At 45.2% G+C, this 21,207-nt stretch overlaps 1 protein-coding gene across 1 annotated transcript in view; it reads left to right on the forward strand.

Moving 5' to 3' along the window:
* Nucleotides 1-15,288: 15,288 nt before the first annotated feature.
* Nucleotides 15,289-21,207, forward strand: part of EEF1A2 (eukaryotic translation elongation factor 1 alpha 2) — a 30,948-nt gene continuing 25,029 nt past the window's right edge. The window contains exons 1-2 of the mRNA XM_081325186.1: nucleotides 15,289-15,387; nucleotides 19,372-19,619. Of these exons, the coding sequence (XP_081181312.1) occupies nucleotides 19,476-19,619 (144 nt within the window). The 5' untranslated portion in view covers nucleotides 15,289-15,387; nucleotides 19,372-19,475. The remainder of the gene's footprint in view (nucleotides 15,388-19,371; nucleotides 19,620-21,207) is intronic.

The following is a 21,207-nucleotide window of genomic DNA, read 5'->3' on the forward strand; positions in this document are numbered from 1 at the left end:
GCTCAGTGGGTTAGGACGCTGAGCTTGTCGATCAGATGGTCGGCAGTTTGGCGGGTCAAATCCCGAGTGCCGCGTAACAGAGTGAGCGCCTGTTACTCGTCCCAGCTTCTGCCAACCTAGCAGTTCGAAAGCACGTAAAAATGCAAGTAGAAAAATAGGGACCACTACGGTGGGAAGGTAACAGCGTTCCGTGCGCCTTCGGCGTCTAGTCATGCCGGCCACATGACCACGGAGACGTCCTCGGACAAGCGCTGGCTCTTCGGCTTTGAAACGGAGATGAGCACCGGCCCCTAGAGTCGGAAACGACTAGCACGCATGTGCGGGGGAACCTTTACCTTTACCTATAATTTATTAGCCGCTCATCTTGCTACAGGGTGACTTTGGGCAGCTTAATTAATCGGTGGATTGATAAGCCACGATATTTATCTTATTAAAGATTGACTTCTAGGGAAATCTTTTCGGTACAGACAGTCCAGCCATTGGCGACCACTCAAAATTACGACGGATCCCTCCCAAAGCTACAGGTAGTCCTCGACTTACAACAGTTCATTTAGTAACCATTCAAAGTTACAACGGCACTGAAAAAAAGGGACTTACGACTCTTTTTCACACTTAACGACTGTTGCAGCCTGATCACAGGATCAAAATTCTGACTCTTTGGCAACCGGCTCACGTTTATGACGGTTGCCTTGTCCTGGGCGGGGTGGGGGGGACGTCATGGGATTCCCCCTTTGCAACCTTTAGACAAGCAAAGTCAAGGGGGAAGCCAGGTTCACTTAACAACCGTGTTACTAACTTAATAATGGCAGTGATTCACTTAACAACCGTGGCGAGAAAAATCGTAAGATGGGGCAGAATTCACTTAACAAATGTTTCCCTTAACCACAGAAAAGTTGGGCTCAATGTGGCCGTAAGTCGAGGACCACCCTCATTTATGATTGGGTTCTGGCCCTTACTCCCACCCTGGGAGTCACGTGACTGCACTCCAGTGGTTTGCCTTCACAGCTGTTTGCGGCATCCACGCGACCACGATTGGCGATGTTTTTGCTGAACCTCTGGCTTACGGCAAAAAGCTGCATGGCAAGCAACAGCCCCAAGTGTGGTCGTAAGTCGAGGACTACCTGTGTCTCCAGGCTGAATAAACGATGAGCTTCTCAATCCAACGGCAGGGCCGATTCCGGTTGCCTTTGTTCTCCGAGTGCTGATGGCTTTTTGACATTTTTCCATCCGGGAAATTATCAGACAGATTGAGATCTGCCTCCAGTGCAAGATGGAGCGATCTGGCTTTATTGCTCCAGCAATTCCTTCTCGATGATTGGACTTGATTGGGCATTAGAGGATTTAGCAAACACCCAGAGGGTAAAAGGGGAGGCTGGAATGCAGTCGGTTTCCATGGTGACGGGATGCAGCTCTTTGCAGTAGAAAAAGAAACAGCCCAGAACAGCAAGAAGCTGGGTCTTCCTTCCCTATTTCTCTTGCCTGTTTGAGAATAAAAGAGGTGCCTTTAACAGGGTGATTTTAGGAATTAAAGAAATTAAATTTAGTCTGATTGCAGCAGGGCTCCCAGGACAGAGGGGGAAAGAGATCTATCTGTCTAGTGATCTGTTCCACCTCCTTGTGCGTCCGGAAAGCAAAGGCGTCTCTGCTTCAGAGAAAGAAGAAACCAAATCTGTGTTAGGACTACAGGTAGTTCTCGTGATCAAAATTCAGACGCTTGGCAAATACTTAACGGCTACAACTGAGCCCAAAATTTCTGTTGCTAAGTGAGACAGTTGTTAAGGGAGCTTTGCCCTATTTGGCGGCCTTTCTTCTCACAGTTGCTCAGCGAATCACTGATGTTGTTAAGTTAGTAACATGGTTGTTAAGCGAACCGGGCTTCCCATTGAGTTTGCTTGTCAGAGGGATGCCAAAGGCGATCACGTGACCCTGGGACCCTGCAATGGTCATAAATACGAACCGGTCGCCAAGCGTCTGAATTTCGATCACGTGACCACGGAGATGCTGCAATGGCCGTAAGGGTGAAAAACAACAACAAACAACTTTATTGTCACTTTGTACACCAATCGGCATACCTCAAAATGAAATTTCGTTGCATCCAGCTCTGAAAGGGTCCCCACCTCCGATATACATTCCTTGTTCGTGGCCGGCTCAAGTTTCAGATCGCCCATTTTTGCCTCTAGGGAGCGAGCGACGGCAAACGGGACAGATGGAAACGGGGCTCCACGTGGATTAGCCCTCAAATTAGCTTGTATTACTGCACCACAACCTCGCCTCCTTTCCTTTTTCTGATCCTGACTCTTCCACCCTTTCCTTAAACAGGCCTTGCTTCTTTTCGCCCCTGGAGCACGCTGCCACCGCCAGCCACTAACTCCTCCGGAAGCTTCTGTCTCTTCCTCTGGCTCTACCGACAGCCTCCTCCAGTTCTTTCGCTCCATAAGCCTCCTCCTCTGCCTCCTCTGGAAACAGCCCTGATTTGCAATAGAATCCGTCGCTGGGCCAGCAGTCAGATCTTGCTGCTGGTGGAACAAATTCAAACAGCGCCAACGACTTTTAACGGTCTCACCAACAGTTCCGAAACAGCTAGAAACTCGCCACGCCAGCAAAGATTGTCGGTCGTATGTTAAGCTTAGTTCCACCACGTTGCTCAAACACATCAAAACCTTCCCGATCATGTGGCCTATATCCCTTATATCCCTCCCGAAACTTTTCGCCTTCAAGAGCCAATGCAGCCGCAGCCATTCCAGGCGCCGCCATCTTAGCCATCATAAACGGTCATAACTTATCTTTATTTTCAGTGCCGTTGTAACTTTGAAGGCTCCCTAAACGAACTGTTGCAAGTCGAGGACCACCTGTATTCTCCATCCACTCATCTGCACAGGGAGCAATGTGCTTTGTCACTTAGGTAGGCTGCAATTTCTTTAGAGTTGTCCCACTTATTTTAAGGAGCAGAAATCCCAGAAGTAGGACAGCCCAACCTATGGAGGTTTACTAGCACATAAATCCTGGTTTGTTGCAAAGAGCTTCTTTTCAGAATGTGGGATAAGGAAGCCAGAGGACTTTGGCGACAAAAGCAAGGTCAGTAGCCCGTCTCAGCTGGGCTCAGAAACTAAGAGTTGGATGGGATTCCAGCAGAGAAGGTCAGGTAGAATAGAATAGAATAGAATAGAATAGAATAGAATAGAATAGAATAGAATAGAATAGAATAGAATAGAATAGAATAGAATAGAATAGAATAGAATAGAATAGAATAGAATAGAATAGAATAGAAAGGAAATGATAGAAAATATGGAATGGAGAATGGAATAGAATAGAATAGAATAGAATAGAATAGAATAGAATAGAATAGAATAGAATAGAATAGAATAGAATAGAATAGAAATAGAAAATATGGAATAGAATAGAATAGAATAAAATAGAATAGAATAGAATAGAATAGAATAGAATAGAATAGAATAGAATAGAATAGAATAGAATAGAATAGAATAGAAAATATGGAATAGAATAGAAAATATGAATGTAGAATAGAATAGAATAGAATAGAATAGAATAGAATAGAATAGAATAGAATAGAATAGAATAGAATAGAATAGAATAGAAAATATGGAATGGAGAATGGAATGGAATAGAATAGGAAAATATGGAATAGAATAGAATAGAATAGAATAGAATAGAATAGAATAGAATAGAATAGAATAGAATAGAATAGAAAGAAAAATGAATAGAATAGAATAGAATAGAATAGAATAGAATAGAATAGAAAAGAAAATATGGAAAATAGGAATAGAATAGAATAGAATAGAATAGAATAGAATAGAATAGAATAAATAGAATAGAATAGAAAATAGAATGGAGAATGGAAGGAATAGAATAGAAAATATGGAATAGAATAGAATAGAATAGAATAGAATAGAATAGAATAGAATAGAAGGGAATGAATAGAATAGAAACAGAACAGGAACAGAATAGAAATATTGTCACTTTAAATGTACACTAATCAGCATACATTAAAATGAAATTTCGTTGCATACAGCTCTCAAAGGGTAACCACCTCCAATATACATTGCATAAATGTGACAAAAGAATAAATAAATATGAATGCAGAGCATGGAAGTAAAAGCAGAACAATACAGGTAATCCTTGATCACAGCTGTTCATTTAGTTACTGAAGTTACAACAGCACTGAAAAACCAGACTTATGACCATTTTTCACACTTAACGACAGTTGCAGCACATCCCCATAGTCAGGTGATCAAAATTTGGATGCTTGGTGACTGGCATATATTTATGCCAGTTGCAGTGTCAAGAAATCAGGTGATCATTTTTGTGACTTCTGTAAAGCAAAGCCAATGGGAAGCCAGATTCCCTTAGCAACCTAAGAACAACTGCAGTGATTCACTGTACAACTGTGGCAAGAAAGCTGGTAAAACAAGGCAAAAACTCACTTAACAACTTTATTGCTTAAGCAATGGAAATTTTGGGCTCATCATGAGAAGTACCAGGTTGTTCACCAAAGCACCAGAGGGAAGGACAAGAAACAATGGTTGGAAACTGATCAAAGAGAGAAGCAACGTGGAATTAAGGAGAAACTTCCTAACAGTGAGGAGAATCAACCAGTGGAACAGCTTGCCACCAGAGGTCGTGGGCGCTCCGTCACTGGAGATTTTTAAGAAGAGCCTAGACAATCACCTGTCTAAGATGGTATAGGTTCTCCTGCTTGAGCAGGGGGCTGGACTAGAAGACCTCCAAGGTCCCTTCCCGATTCTATTCTATTCTATTCTATTCTATTCTATTCTATTCTATTCTATTCTATTCTATTCTATTCTATTCTATTCTATTCTATTCTATTCTATTCTATTCTATTCTGTATTTCTATCCTATCCTATCCTTGTACTAAGGTCATAAGCACAGCTGCATTTTAAGAACCGTGTAGACCTTTGTTGTGGTAAGAATCCAGATGTTAAGGATTATAAAAATATTCCTGGCCCTATATTCTTCAGCCAGTTGCAAGGAATAAGACGTAGTAAGTATACACTAATCACAGTAGCAATTATATGTATGTGTGTATATATTGGAAGGGACCTTGGAGGTCATCTAGTCCAACCCCCTGCTCAGGCAGGAAACCCTACACCATTTCAGACAAATGGCTGTCCAGTCTCTTAAAAACTTCCAGTGTTGGAGCATTCACCACTTCTGGAGGCAGGTTGTTCCACTGGTTAAATGTTATAACTGTCAGGAAATTTCTCCTTAGTTCTAGGTTGCTTCTGTCTTTGGTTAGTTTCCATCCGTTGCTTCTTGTCCTGCCTTCAGGGGCTTTGGAGAATAGCTTGACTCCCTCTTCTTTGGGGCAGCCCCTGAGATAGGGACCTTGGAGGTCATCTAGTCCAACCCCCTGCTCAGGCAGGAAACCCTACACCATTTCAGACAAATGGCTGTCCAGTCTCTTAAAAACTTCCAGTGTTGGAGCATTCACCACTTCTGGAGGCAGGTTGTTCCACTGGTTAAATGTTATAACTGTCAGGAAATTTCTCCTTAGTTCTAGGTTGCTTCTGTCTTTGGTTAGTTTCCATCCGTTGCTTCTTGTCCTGCCTTCAGGGGCTTTGGAGAATAGCTTGACTCCCTCTTCTTTGGGGCAGCCCCTGAGATACTGGAAGACTGTTATCATGTCACCCCTCACTCTTCTCTTCATTAAACTAGACATACCCAATTCCAGCAACCGTTCCTTACTGTATATGTTTTAGCCTCCAGTCCCCTGATCATCTTTGTTGCTCTTCTCTGCCCTCTTTCCAGAGTCTCAACATCTTTTTTTACATCGTGGTGACCAAAACTGGATGCAGGATTCCAAGCGCGGCCTTACCAAGGCATTGTACAGTGGTATTAATACAGTCATAATGGAGGGAGTGAGACAAGTTTACTGCTCTGCGGGCATCTGTGGGGAAGGGGCACATGATCCCTCTGGGCACGATGCCCTGAGGAAAGCGACACCATTCCAGCTTGTCCTCGAAACTGACCGCCTATTCAGGGCTTCCAAGTTGTGCCTTCGAAAGCTCATGAGTGACACCAGCCTGTCTGAACTGGGCGGGCGGGTGAAGCATGCACTGCCATTTAAAACACGCTTAAATAGAGACGACAAGCAGTGTTAAATTTAGCCCCCAGCTGACCTGAGCATAGGGGTTATTTTTAAGTTCCTGACTTTGGTTGGGCAGTAGCAAAAATTTGGACGGTTTCATTTCCCCCTTTACAGGCACCTGCAAATACTACTAGGTAGTTTGCACAACGGCTTTTCCAGTGAACATGGTTGCTATGTTTTTCCACATTAACAGAACTCGGTCCTCCTCCTCCGTTAAAGGTAAGTCCTCGATTTACAACCGTTCATTTAGTGACCATTCTAATTTACAATAGCACTGAAGGAAAAAAAATAACATGACTTTTTTAACACTTATGAAAATAACATGACTTTTTTAACACTTATGACCGTTGCAGCATCTCCGTGGTCACGTGATCAAAATTTGGATGTTTGGCAACCAGCATGTATATTTGTATTTTTTGAGTTTCTTCTTCTCTCCCCATTCCTTGACTTATGGCCATTTGTTTAGCGACCGTTGAGGGTGATAATTGCACTTAAAAAATGGCTTACAACTGGTCTTCAGTCTTACAACCATTGCAATAGCCCCATGGTCACGCGATCACAATTCAGGCACTTGGTCACCGGTCTGTATTTACGAAGGATCTCAGGATCATGTGATCAGCAGGATCCCAGGATCATGTGATCACCATTTCTGATTTTCCCCAGCTGGCTTCCAACATGCAAAATCAGCGGGGGAAGCTGAATTCGCTTAACAACCCTAGCAAAAAAAAAAAAGGTCATAAAATCAGGTATGAATCAAATAACTGCCTCGCTAAAAAATGGTACAATAAAAAAATATGGTCATAAAGCACCCATCTCCTAAAAAACCAATCCCTGCCCCATGAAATACAAGTAGTCCTCAACATACGACCAAAATTGAGCCCAAAATTTCTGTTGCTAAGCAAGACAATTGTTAAATGAGTCTTGTCACATTTTGCAACCTTCCTTGCCACAGTTGTTAAGTGAATTTGCTGCTACAACAGGGTTGTAAAGTGAATCTGGATTCTCCATTGGTTTTGCTTCTTTGGTCCCAAAAGGGGATCACATGACCCCGGGATACTGCGACCGTCATAAATATGAACCAGTTGCCAAGCTTCCAAATTTTGATCATGTGACCATGGGGATGCTACAACGGTCATAAGTGCAAAAAATGATCCTAGGTCACTTTTTTCCAGTGCCTTTGTAAGTTCAAATAGTCACTAAACAAATGGTTGTAATGTGAGGACCACCTGCACAGCCTCTCAACCCCATCCCAAAAAACACATCTGGACAACATTAACATTTTCTAAAATATTCATTAGTGTCCAGCAGTTCTTGCCTATCACATTATTTTTGTGGCCTGGAAAGAAACAAATTGAGATTTGTGGTCATGAAAACAAACCAAGTTTGGGGTTTCTGTGTGTCTGAAGAAATGGAGACTGTAAATCGTTGGGTGACATTTATTCAGAAATTAATGGGTAAAGCAAAATAGGAGATGCAGGAACGATTCTGAAATATTTGACTTGAAGTAGTTTTTGATTCAAGCAGAGAAAGGCATATGATGTTGGCCAAACTGGTTAGAGTAGGTTGAGTCTTGATTTATGTGCTCTGCTATTTATAACAGCATCCTGGCTGCTGAGCTGTGTCTCATTGAAATAAGAGGCATGACGGACCAAGCCAGTTCCTTCTTCATCCTTGTGTTAAGATGAAGACCATAAATTCTAACCAGTTACCTTAGGACAGGTGTAAATTCATATGTAAGGATATATATGGTAGAGGACAGGAAGGCCTGGAGGAATGCTGTCCATAGGGTCGTGATGGGTCGGACACGACTTCGCAGCTAACAACAACAACAAGGATATATATGGGTTAAATAGTAGCAATTGCAAAGATAGTTAGGTCTAAAAAAAACTAAAGCCATTCTTTCTTCTTCATTTATTTTATTAGATCCATATATTATCATTATTAGTTTTAAATGTATTTGCTTATCTTGCTATGGGGCTACACTAGGCAGCTCACAAGCATAAAAAAATGAAGAAATAAAAAGAAAGTTTAAACAAAAGTACAATAAAACAAGGGAAAAGAAAACAAAGAAAATACAGTGATACGACATGTAAAACATATATTAGAAATTATATATATATATATATATATATATATATATATATATATATATATATATATATATATATATATATATATCCATACTCATTCATACATGCGTACACACACACACTCACACACGCACACCCATATGTATATATTAATCACATATACTGTATATACTACAATAATACTTTGTAAAGCCAAGTTGTAGGTAGAAAATTGTTTTTGAAAGATGGTGAATTCTCTGAATACTTGGGCAGGATGTTCTGATTAGATCTACTGAAGAACAGAAACTCTTGTCCAGTTACTATCTCTTATTTGGCATGCACTAAATAGATTAATTTTCTATTATAGATGATTAGAAAATTGAACTCTAATGCAGGCATATGCCAATGCAGCAATAACCTTCCTCATTGTGATAAGTCTTTAACCGAAATGGCTCTGATTCAAATGCGGCTCAGGAATTCAACATTCTAATAATGTGGAGTTGATGTTTTCAGACAGATGGATGGATGGGGATGGATGGATGGATAGACAGACAGACAGAAAGAAAGAAAGAAAGAGAAATACTTAACCAACTTATTAGTTTAGCTCTAATTAAATGTAGTAATTTAACTCAGTTCCTCAATTCAGTTACTTTACAGTTAGTGCTCAACTTTTTTTTTTTAATCCCATTTATATCCCGCCCTTCTCCGAAGACTCAGGGCGGCTTACAATCTAAAACACAAATCAATGTGCTTAGCAGTAGCCTTCATTCTATGTATATGCCTGCTTATTAGGGCTTTGCCCCCCCCCAAGCGGCATTATTACAAAGTCAGCTTATTGCCCCCAACAATCTGGGTCCTCATTTTACCTACCTCGGGAGGATGGAAGGCTGAGTCAACCTTGAGCCTGGTGGGATGCAAACCTGCACTAATTGCAGGCAGCTGGTGTTACTTAAGGAGGCATTAGCCCACTGCTCCACCAAGGGTCTTACAACAGTTCATTTAGTGACCCTTTGAAGTTACAACGGCACTGAAAAAAGTGTCTTATGACTGTTTTCTCACTTGTGACCATTGCAGCATCCCTGTGGTCACATGATCAAAATTTGAATGCTTGGCAACTGACTTGTACTTAAGACAGTTGCAGTGTCCCGGCATCATGTGATCCCCTTTTGTAATATAAGCATCTTCATCAAATTCTACTAATATCATACAAATAACAGTAATATCAATTCATAAATCAGTAATGTCAATTCATTAATCAATATCCAGTTTTTGGGGCTCTTGTTAAGGTTTAATTTCCCATCGGTATTTGAAATATCTTTTATCAGTTATGATTTTCTCAATATTAATTACATTTATATAGCTAAAAGTTTTATTTAAGTCAATCCTCCTCTTATCTTCATATTTCCCAGATCAGAAAAAAAGTAAAAAAAATGGCTATCTTAATTTTTTGCTTTCTTTTGCCAAAGTCATTCTATTTCTATTCGCAGGTCTTTATATTTTGTGATTTTCTTCCAGTTCTTTTTTTTATTCTGCTGTCTTCAGGTACTGCAAGGCCCCCATCTAGACATTTTTGTCTTTCTTATTGACAATTGTTAAGTCAGGGGTGTTGTGTAGCAGGTGCTTGTCTGTCTGACTTCTAAAGTCCCAGGACGAAATACCGTACACACAGTTCTGATGCCACTGTTTTCAAGCAGATGAGGAAAACTAGGTTTTGTTAATCATTGCAAAAATGATTATCATGGGAATGAGCTAAGAATACTTTATGGGCGGTATTATACCCCTTGGGAATAAAATTGCATCAATCAAAATGTTTTGAGGTTGCCTAGTGTCCATTAGCAAGCATTTTGCTTGAAAGGGTTTTGAAGAAATTGGAAAGAAAGCAGAGTAATCTTTAATAATTAATCCTAAGGTAGGATGTACAAAACAAGCAACAAGGAAGCCGTGATGCTTTTTGTTTTCTTTACTGCCAGAGATACTACGTCAAAATAATACTGCATGCAATCTGTCTATAATGCTGTCTATAAAATAAGTGTACTTTGTTAGGTCGACGGTGTTTTGAAGTGTAGAAAATGGCGTACTTGCTCAAAATGTCACGAAGAGCAGAGTGCTGTGAAATCCTTTAACGGAGAGTATTTTTATTCATCTGTAGTTTCCATTTTTGTTGTTATATCAAGGGAGTAATTAACCCCATCTTTTGATATATTTGTTTCAATTCTTTGCCAACAAGGTGACCACATAAATAGACGTCATCCATGGTTTGTTACATGCTGCAAAAAAAATCTTTCCCCAGCTTGCTGAAGTATGTTGTGTGAATGTGGTGGTCCGGCTGATTTCTATTATAAAGGATTGTTCAGCTAGTTCTCTGCTAAATTAATATTCATAATTCACTGACTCATTGGTCCAGCCTCCCAAAATAAACCATGATTAAAAGTTGCAAATGTGAATTCAGCCATTGGTGAGGTGACCAGGTTAAATGGGTTGCATGGCTACGATCAGAGCCAGTCTGGTGTAGTGGCCAAGGAATCGGACTAGTAACAGGAAACAATGAGTTCTAGTCCTGCCTTGGGCACAAAGCCAGCTGGGTAAACCTGGGCCAGCCAACCTCTCAGAGCCCTGGGAAAGACGCAATGGCAAACCACTTCTGGAAAACTGGGTCACCTATGGTCCTTCTGACTACTTTCACACTGAGGTTGTGGGCTTTCCTGAGTGCGGCTAGTCTTGCAAAACCAACGGAGTGGACTCCTATTTGCTAAACACTAACTGTCCCCAGCCTGGTCTTGCAGACCTTCCAATGTCCATCCATCACCACTGTAATGGAGTCCTTCCATCTACTGGTAGCTGGTGGTCATCCTCTTCCTTTTACTTCGACCTTTCCAGAATTATCAGAATTGTCTATCTTTCCAGAATTATCAGAATTTTCAAGAATTTGGGGTCTTGCATTGTGTCCAAAGTGTTAACTATTTCATTCTGGTCATTAGTGCAATGAGGGAGAACTCTGGACTTACTAAGGGAGGGGCATTAGCTCAAATGGTAGAGCGCTCGCTTACCGTGCGAGATCGATGCCCGCATTCTCCAGTATTCATTTGGCCAATCCCTTAAATAGGAGCCAGCCGTGTGCTGCAGCTGCCAAAAAAGCCAACACAGTGCTAGGCTGCATTGACAGGGATAGAATCAAGATCATGTGAAGTGTTAATATCACTTTGCAGTGCTTTGGTAAGGCCACCCTTGGAATCCTGCATCCAGTTTTGGTCAACACGATGTTGAGACTCTAGAAAGAGTACAGAGAAGAGCGACAAAGATGATCAGGGGACTGGAGGCTAAAACATATAAGGAACAGTTGCTGGAATTGGGGACATCTAGTTTAATGAAGAGAAAGACTAGGGGTGACATGATAGCAGTCTTCCAGTATCTCAGGGGCTGCCCCAAAGAAGAGGGAGTCAAGCTATTCTCCAAAGCACCCGAGGGCAGGGTAAGAAACAACGGATGGAAACAAATCAAAGAGAGAAGCAACCTAGAACTAAGGAGAAACTTCCTGACAGTTAGAACAATTAACCAGTGGAACAACCTGCCTCCAGAAGCTGTGAATGCTCCAACACTGGAAGTTTTTAAGAAGAGACTAGACAGCCATTTGTCTGAAATGGTATAGGGTTTTCCTGCCTGAACAGGGGGTTGGACTAGATGACCTCCAAGGTCCCTTCCAACTTTATTATTATTTGTATTTCGCCTTTATTATTTTTACAAATAACTGAAGGCAGTAAACACACGAATCACATCATCATTAAGCAAATCCAGCTTTCCCCACTGACTTTGCTTCGTTGGAAACTGGCTGGGACGGTCACAAATGATGACCATATGAACCTGGGATGCTGAGATTGTCATAAATACACCCATGTTGCCAAGTGACCAAATTTTGATTATGTGATTGTGGGGAGGCTGTGATGGTAGTGAGCGGACAATTGAAAGAAACCTTTTTCGGTGTCGTTGAAACGTTGAATGATTGTAAACATTTTGTTGTAAATCAAGGACTACCTGTACTCCGATAGGAAAGAATACTGTACCTGTAGCTCAGGGTTGAATTGTGGGGTCCTTGGTGCTCTCTGAGCTTGGTTGTTGGCCTGCAGACGTTTCATTACCCAACTAGGTAACATCATCAGTGTTAGAAGGCAGTGGGGGATAGGAGGAGGAGGAGGACTGTGGGGTCCTTGGTGCTGTCTGAGCTTGGTTGTTTTCTTGCAGACATTTTATTACCCAAGTAGGTAACATCATCAGTGTTAGAAGGCAGTGGGGGATAGGAGGAGGACGAGGACTGTGGGGTCCTTGGTGCTCTATGAGCTAGGTAACATCACTTGAAATTAAGGAGAAACTTCCTGACAGTGAGGACAATTAACCAGTGGAACAGCTTTGCCTCCAGAAATTGTGGGCGCTCCATCACTGGAGATTTTTAAGAAGAGACTAGACAGTCACCTGTCTGAGATGGCATAGGTTCTCCTGCTTGAGCAGGGGGCTGGACTAGAAGACCTCTAAGGTCCCTTCCAATTCTATTCCTATTCTATTCTATGCTATGCTATGCTATGCTATGCTATGCTATGCTATGCTATGCTATGCTATGCTATGCTAGAAGGGAGGAGGAGGGGGGGAACTGTGGGGTCCTTGGTGCTGTCTGAGCTTCGTTGTTTGCTTGCAGACATTTCATTACCCAACTAGGTAACATCATCAGTGCTACTGTGTTTCCCCCAAAATAAGACCCAACCGGAACATAAGCATGATTTTACAGGATGGTGGTAATATAAGTGCCACCCCAAAAATTAGCCTCAGTTAAGATTGTGAGCCAGATGGATGCATTTAGTACCGCATTTCACTGAATAAGCCAGATGGATGCATTTAGTACCGCATTTCACTGAATATAAGCCCTAACCGGAAAATAAGCCCTAATACATCTTTTCAAGCAAAAATTAATATGACCGGGTCTTATTTTCAGGGAAACACAGTAGAAGGGAGGAGGAGGAGGAGGAGGAGGAGGAGGAGGAGGAGGAGGAGGAGGAGGAGGAGGAGGAGGAGGAGGAGGGAAAAGGAAAAAGACTGCCGGGTCCTTGGTGTTCCCCGAGCTTGGTTGTTTGCTTGCAGATGTTTCATTACCCAACTAGGTAACATCATCAGTGCTAGAAGGGAAAGGAGGAGGAGGGGGGGAAATTGTGGGTTATTTGGTGGTCTCAGAGCTTTCGTTGTTTGCTTGCAGACGTTTTGCGACTAACCTAACAACTGCAGTGATTCATTTAAGAAGGTCGGAAAATGAGGCAAAAGTCACTTAACAGCTGTCTCTCTTAGTAACAGAAATTTTGGGCTCAATTATGGTCGTGACTACCTGTACCTGGGACCTTTAAGCAGCAGCAGCTGATGAACCAGGTGTGCCCTTACCTGGAGGTGAGGCCCATTTTCTGTCATTTAGGTTTTGGTGACTTCAAGACTGGATTGCTGCATTGTGCTTTTCCCTGGACGGCCCTTGAAGAGTTTAAGAGGTGTGGACTTCAACACCCAGAATTCCTCAGTCAGCCATGCTGGCTGGGGAATTCTGGGACTTGAAGTCCACACCTCTTAAAATTGCGGCGTTCAATTGCTACTTTAGGCCTATTCCACCTTTCAGGCTAGGTTAGAGGTAGGCAACCTCGGCTCTTTTATGACTCATGGACTTCAACTCCCAGAATTCCTGAGTCAGCTATGCTGACTCAGGCATTCTGGGAGTTGAAGTCCATGAGTCATAAAAGAGCCGAGGTTGCCTACCCCTGGCTAGATAAAGGTGATTAAAAAGTTATGTGTGCACGACCAGCTTAGATTGGATCATGCAAGATTGAAATGCTCAGAGTTGGGTGGCACTGAATGAGGAAACTCAATGAGCTTGAAACAAAACCTGTTTCCTCTTTCATGGACATTCCTAAAATTATCAATGGGTGACGTTTTGGGGCTCCAGCAGAGCTAGCTCCAAGACAGGACCCTCCCCCCTCTTTAGTCAATAAATCTTCATAGGCAATTGCCCCAACTCCCCCTTTTAAAATTAATTTTAGGAGGGAGCTAAAAGGATATAGCATTGATTCACTCTCCTAATGCCGTTGTGGTTCTTTTAAATTGCCCTGTTTAAGCTCTTCTCCCCAATAGCCTTCCGAGAAGGAAGTCCATCGCCTCTGCCATCCCGACATTAACAAAGCTAGCTGCACTGCCTTCACATGACGCCTTGAACCCCGGTCACTGCATTGCCCCTCTCATTCCCCCCCCCCCTTCTGGATCTGCCCCTTCCGCTGAATCCTCCCGCAACCCAGATCCATCGCGTTTGCGATCCCTAACCTACGCGAGCGAATGCACTAGCATTCACACGACACCCCGAACCCCCGGAAGCTAAATTCCACCACCACCGCCGCCGCCGCCACCACCCGGCCAGGTTTCCGAGTTTGCCCAAGGGCGCTCGAAACCCTCCCGCAACCCAGGTCCGTGGCGTTTGCGATCCCTTTACCCGCCCCGAACGCAGCATTCAGACGAACACCTCGGCCCTTTGAAAACCGAATCCCACCCCCAGCTTTCCGCCTTGAACCATCGCGGAAGCCAACGGGCGGGGCGAGGTCCCCCGTTACCATTCCTACCCCTCACCCCCACCCCCGGAACACTCTCCTCCCATCAGCAATTTATTTTTATTTATTTTATTTTTATTTTAATTCCATTTATATCCCGCCCTTCTCCGAAGACTCAGGGCGGCTTACAAGCTAAAAGAACCAAACCCTAAAAGAACCAAACCCGCTCTTTCTCTCTTCCCCTGACCTGGGTTCAGCAGGTCGTGGGAACGCATCCTTCTCCTCCCACCCACCCCCACCCCCAGTTCTTCCGGACCGGGCAACCAAGGAGGCAGCTGCGCGCTCCGCTTGAGCATCCCGGGCGCCCCGGCGTGCTGCCCACCTGCTGCCGGCTGGGGTGCCCCCGATGTGCCCCCCCCCTCCATTAGCGGGCATTTGTATTCCGCCCGCCTCCCTCCCTCCCTCCCTCCCTCCCTCCCCGCCTCCGCTCTCTACCGCAATGCCGTAGTGCGAGGAGGGGAGGGGAGAGCGGGCGACTGCATTGCGCCGCCGCCGTCAATAGGTGGACTCGCTCGGCGCAATAAAGCGCTCCGAGCCCAGCTCGCCAGCCTCTCGTCTCCAGCCGCCGCTGCCGGTAAGAGCTCCGGCCGGGCGCAGCGCAGCGCCTCCAAGGACCCGGACCGGGACCGGGCCGGCTTGTCCGCGTCTGCTGGCTTGCGGGGTGGGCATGCCTTGCCGAAGGAGTGTGTGTGTGTGTGTGTGTGGGGAGGGGGGCGCCGTTGGGGCGGGAGGGGAGGGGAGGGGGGGTTGTCCCACGCTGCCCTTTCCAAGGGGGGCGAGCGAGGCGAGGTCGTTGCAAGAAGGCTTTTCAAGGCGGAGGAGGAGAGGTGCGGGGCGGCGGCGGCGGCGGCGTGGGGTGGACGGGTGCGTGTGTGTGCAAGCGGCTTTCCCCAGCTGTAGGTTGTAGATTGGGGCCCTCAACCCCCCCCATACACACACACACACTTCCCTTTCTGCCTCCCTCCATCACACACACACACACACGCACGCACATATATAAGCACCCAGCTGCGCAGGTGTAGGAAAAGGGGGCGCGGGGGTCACGGTAGAGAGAAAAGCGATCCCACCGCTCCGGGGGTGGTGGTGGTGGTTTCGTGGGTCGAACAGGATCTCTCCCTTTGGGCGCATCTCTCTCTCTCTCTCTCTCTCTCTCACACACACACACACACACACACACACGCACGTATATACGCACCCAGCTGCGCAAGTGTTGGAAAAGGGGGCGCGGGGGTCACGGTAGAGGGAAAAGCGATCCCACCGCTCCGGGGGTGGTGGTGGTGGTTTCGTGGGTCGAACAGGATCTCTCCCTTTTGGCGCATCTCTCTCTCTTTCTCTTTCTCTCTCTCTCTCTCTCTCTCTCTCTCTCACACACACACACACACACACACAAGCACGTATATACGCACCCAGCTGCGCAAGTGTTGGAAAAGGGGGCGCGGGGGTCACGGTAGAGAGAAAAGCGATCCCACCGCTCCGGGGGTGGTGGTGGTGGTGGTTTCGTGGGTCGAACAGGATCTCTCCCTTTGGGCGCATCTCTCTCTCTCTCTCTCTCTCTCACACACACACACACACACACACACACACGCACGTATATACGCACCCAGCTGCGCAAGTGTTGGAAAAGGGGGCGCGGGGGTCACGGTAGAGAGAAAAGCGATCCCACCGCTCCGGGGGTGGTGGTGGTGGTTTCGTGGGTCGAACAGGATCTCTCCCTTTTGGCGGATCTCTCTCTCTCTCTCTCTCTCTCTCTCTCTCTCTCTCTCTCTCTCTCTCTCTCTCTCTCTCTCTCTCTCTCACACACACACACACACACACACACACGCAAGGGCAAGGGCACCTTTCTCTAACGCCCCCCCTCCCCGCCTTCATTATTTTATCATTATTCCTTATTTCTTCCCAGCGAGGGTGGGCAAAAACCCGCTCCTTGCGCCCCGGGCTTTGCAGTTGACCTTGCGCGGCCGCCTGCTTCTCTCGCCCCTGATTTGCAAAGAAAAAAAGAAAAAAAAAAGCCGTCTAGACGGTGAGGGCGGGTTAACCCGGGTTCCTTTTGGGTGGGTGGGGGTTTTGCAAGCCGGGGAGCCTCGAGCAAAGAAAAGGATTTTTTTCCTTATTTTTTTTTTAAAAAGGGGGTTTATTTCTCAATGGGGCCGGGCGGAGCACGCTCTGCCCCCTCCCTCCCTCCCTCCCTCCCCCCCTCCTTTCACGCCAGCCGGGGAGATGGAGGCGAGATCTCAAATTTAAACCCGGGGTGGGGGCTTTGGGTTTTAAAAATAACCGTGGCAAAAAGGATGGGGGTGGGGTGGGGGGGAGTGAAGCGCGTGCCTTGCGAACCGAGCACGACCCTGGAGCGGCTCGGGGGGGGGGAGGGAGGGAGGGAGGGACGATGCCGAGATGCTTTTGAACCTTTCCTTTGATGTCAACGCGCATTTTGGCCTCTTCGGGAGACCCCAGCCAATTTTTTTTTAAAGAGATTTTTTTAAAAGAAAAAATACATGATTTATTTTTTTGCACTTTTTTTTTAAAAAAAATATGCATTTATTTATTTATTTTGCACAGATGGCGTCTTCTAGAATGAGATATAGGCGGCAGATTGGACCGAGATCTGGGCTTTGCATATATTTCTTTCTTTCTAACACCCGCCCCCCCCACCTCCCTCCTTCTAAAGTCAGGCTGAGAACCTGCCAAATTCCTAAGGGATGCACCTGTTCTGCCTCTTTCCCAGGTTGCTGAGAAAAGGGGGGGGTGTAGCTAAGAGAACCCACCCACCCCTTTGCAAAAAACGAATACAATTGCATTTTCAAGGGAAGAGAATGGGGGAAAAGGGGTTTTTTTGGTGGGGCGGGCGGAGATGGCTGCTTAGGTGCAATATAAGGCCTATTTTTTATTTTTTTGCAAAAGAGGATTGAAGCTATTTGATTTGATCTGTTTCGTATATTGGCTTATATTTTGCGGTATTCCAGGGGGAGAAAATAAAGGCTCTTGTAACCATCTTTCCCTCCCTCCCCCTTCCGGCAGCTCATGCAAAAAAGCTATTTATGGTTTCCACCCCCCCTTCCCTTTTGCAGCACCATATTGGGCTGTAGGAAGACAAATTTATAATGAAACTCCTCAACTGCCTGGGAATAAAGTAACTGAGAAGGAACAGGTTGGAAAATGGAGCAGAGTTGAATCATCTTTGGGGGCGGGTGGATTGGAGATAATGGATGGCTTATGAATAAATCATCTTCTCGTAAAAATAGTCCTTGTCTTGAAGGATGACTGGAGCCGAAGGCTAAGTCATCTTCTAAGTCTAGTCAACGTGCAACTTTAGGTCAGGAGGAGAAGATGCAGCTAATTTGAACCCCCATTGTAAGCAAAGATCAGGGTTGGGGAAATGGGGTGCTGAAAGAAATGGGACAAAACGCGTAATTTTCTCAGCCAGCCTTGGGTTACATCCCCTCCGTTGCAAGCTTTTAGAAAGCCACGGCTTAAATTCAGGCTGCTTGGCCTAGTAGTGCTTGGCCTAGTAGTTGCTGCGTTGGATCGCTTCAGGTTGCCTCCTTATTTGGTGCCGAGGTCAAAAATGGGGTGCAGCTTAAATTAATCTTCCTCAGCATTCAGATAAGCTAGGGGTTCCCCTTTCTGCATCCTATCCAGAACGGAAAGTGTGTTAAAAAAAAGTGTGTGTGGGGGGGTGCTGTCCATATCAACCCAGCTTCTCAATTCAGGACCACCAGGAAGCAAGGGACCCCCATTTTGTATTAGTTTAGGACCAAGTTAAAGCATTTAAGAAAAAAGTAGTTATCTGATAGCAGATGGAAATTGATTGATCCCTCTGCATTTGGTTGTGGGGTGCTTTGCGCTGAATGACAAGAGGCCCTTAACACCCCCCCACCACCACCACCACCTTCTCTCAATATTCATAAATAACAAGATATTAGTATTAAGGATTTAGTATAAAGCTAGAGAATCAGGTCTTTTGTCATCTTATTAAGGAATCGGTTGCCCCTTTTTTATTGCCTTTTATTTGACGACCTTCGCCTAAGCTGCACAGCATAAGCCTCCAGGCGTTCATTTTTGCATTTTAAAAATTGTGTCAAAACACCAGGTATACTTTCTTACCTTTAAAGCTTTTGTTTGTATTTTCACCTTGCCCCGGTGTTTTTCATACAAACACCACCGCGCCCGGTTGCCATCTATATTCCCGTATCCTATTGCTTATATTTTTCGATGCAATAAAACAATTAAAACTTGGAATGTGAAACACAGACGGGTGGTGGGGAGGGTGAGGTCTACTCATGAAGGCAGGAAAAGTTTCATAAAACTTTGAAAAGGGATCGATCCAAAATCTGGATCTGAAAACCTGGCTGACATTTCACAAACCATAAATGTAATGCCTGAGGAAGAGGCTTGATGTTGTTATAACTAACACACACACACACACACACACACACACACTCGGGTTTTGTTGCCTGTGGAACCCAAGGCTTGGCAGTATGGTGTTATGTGGCTCTTGTGTTGTGCTCTTGTTGCTCCTGACAACAAACCACCTGATCGCTCCTCTTCTCTTTGCACACAGCTTTTCTTCGCAGCCGCTGCGCCACTTTCCCACCCTTTGGGCTATAATCTGCCCCCTCCCCTGCCGGCCCCCTGTACGCCCAGGCCTCGGCCAAGAGAGGAAATATGGGGAAGGAAAAGACCCACATCAATATTGTGGTCATTGGACATGTAGACTCTGGCAAGTCCACCACCACCGGCCATCTCATCTATAAATGTGGGGGCATCGACAAGCGGACCATCGAGAAATTCGAGAAGGAAGCCGCAGAGGTAAGATGAGGGGGCTTCTCTGGGTGTTTATCCCTCTGACCTTCATATCGGCCCTCCCTCCCCTCCCTCCCATACTTCCCTCCCTCTCTTATCCTGTCCTTCCTTCCTTCCTTCCTTCCTTCCTTCCTTCCTTCCTTCCTTCCTTCCTTCCTTCCTTCCTTCCTTCCTTCCCTTCTTTGTCCTCTCGTTCCTTCTACCATCTCCCATCTCTTTCCTTCTTCATCTCCCTACCTTTCTACCTACCTTCTATATTTCCCACCCTCCCTTCTCCTGTCTCTCCTTCCTTCCTTCTTTCCTTCCTTCCTTCCTTCCTTCTCCCATCTCTCCTTCCTTCTTCTCATCCTCCCTCCCTCCCTTCTTTCCTTCCTTCTATCTCCTTCCTTCTTCCCATCTCCCTTCCTTCCTTCTCCTATCTCTCCTTCCTTCTTCCCATCTCCCTCCCTTCCTTCTTCCCAATTCCTCCCTTCTTTCTCCCATCTCTCCTTCCTTCTTCCCATCTCCCTTCCTTCCTTCTTTCCTTCCTTCTCTTATCTCCTTCCTTCTTCCCATCTCCCTTCCTTCCTTCTTCCCAATTACTTCCTTCTTTCTCCCATCTCTCCTTCCTTCTTCCCATCTCCCTTACTTCCTTCTTCCCAATTACTTCCTTCCTTCTTCCATCTCTCCTTCCTTCTTCCCATCTCCCTTCCTTCCTTCTTTCCTTCCTTCTCCTATCTCCTTCCTTCTTCCCATCTCCCTTCCTTCCTTCTTCCCAATTACTTACTTCCTTCTCCCATCTCTCCTTCCTTCTTCCATCTCCCTTCCTTCCTTCTTTCCTTCCTTCTCCTATCTTCCTTCTTCCCATCTCCCTTCCTTCCTTCTTCCCAATTACTTCCTTCTTTCTCCCATCTCTCCTTCCTTCTTCCCATCTCCCTTCGTTCCTTCTTCCCAATTACTTCCTTCTTTCTCCCATCTCTCCTTCCTTCTTCCCAATTACTTCCTTCCTTTTCCCATCTCTCCTTCCTTCTTCCCATCTCCCTTCCTTCCTTCTTCCCAATTACTTCCTTCTTTCTCCCATCTCTCCTTCCTTCTTCCCATCTCCCTTACTTCCTTCTTCCCAATTACTTCCTTCCTTCTTTCATCTCTCCTTCCTTCTTCCCATCTCCCTTCCTTCCTTCTTTCCTTCCTTCTCCTATCTCCTTCCTTCTTCCCATCTCCCTTCCTTCCTTCTTCCCAATTACTTACTTCCTTCTCCCATCTCTCCTTCCTTCTTCCATCTCCCTTCCTTCCTTCTTTCCTTCCTTCTCCTATCTTCCTTCTTCCCATCTCCCTTCCTTCCTTCTTCCCAATTACTTCCTTCTTTCTCCCATCTCTCCTTCCTTCTTCCCATCTCCCTTCCTTCCTTCTTCCCAATTACTTCCTTCTTTCTCCCATCTCTCCTTCCTTCTTCCCAATTACTTCCTTCCTTTTCCCATCTCTCCTTCCTTCTTCCCATCTCCCTTCCTTCCTTCTTCCCAATTACTTCCTTCTTTCTCCCATCTCTCCTTCCTTCTTCCCATCTCCCTTACTTCCTTCTTCCCAATTACTTCCTTCCTTCTTTCATCTCTCCTTC

Source organism: Vipera berus, assembly GCF_964194415.1.
Source record: "Vipera berus genome assembly, chromosome: 3".
NCBI lineage: Eukaryota > Metazoa > Chordata > Lepidosauria > Squamata > Viperidae > Vipera > Vipera berus.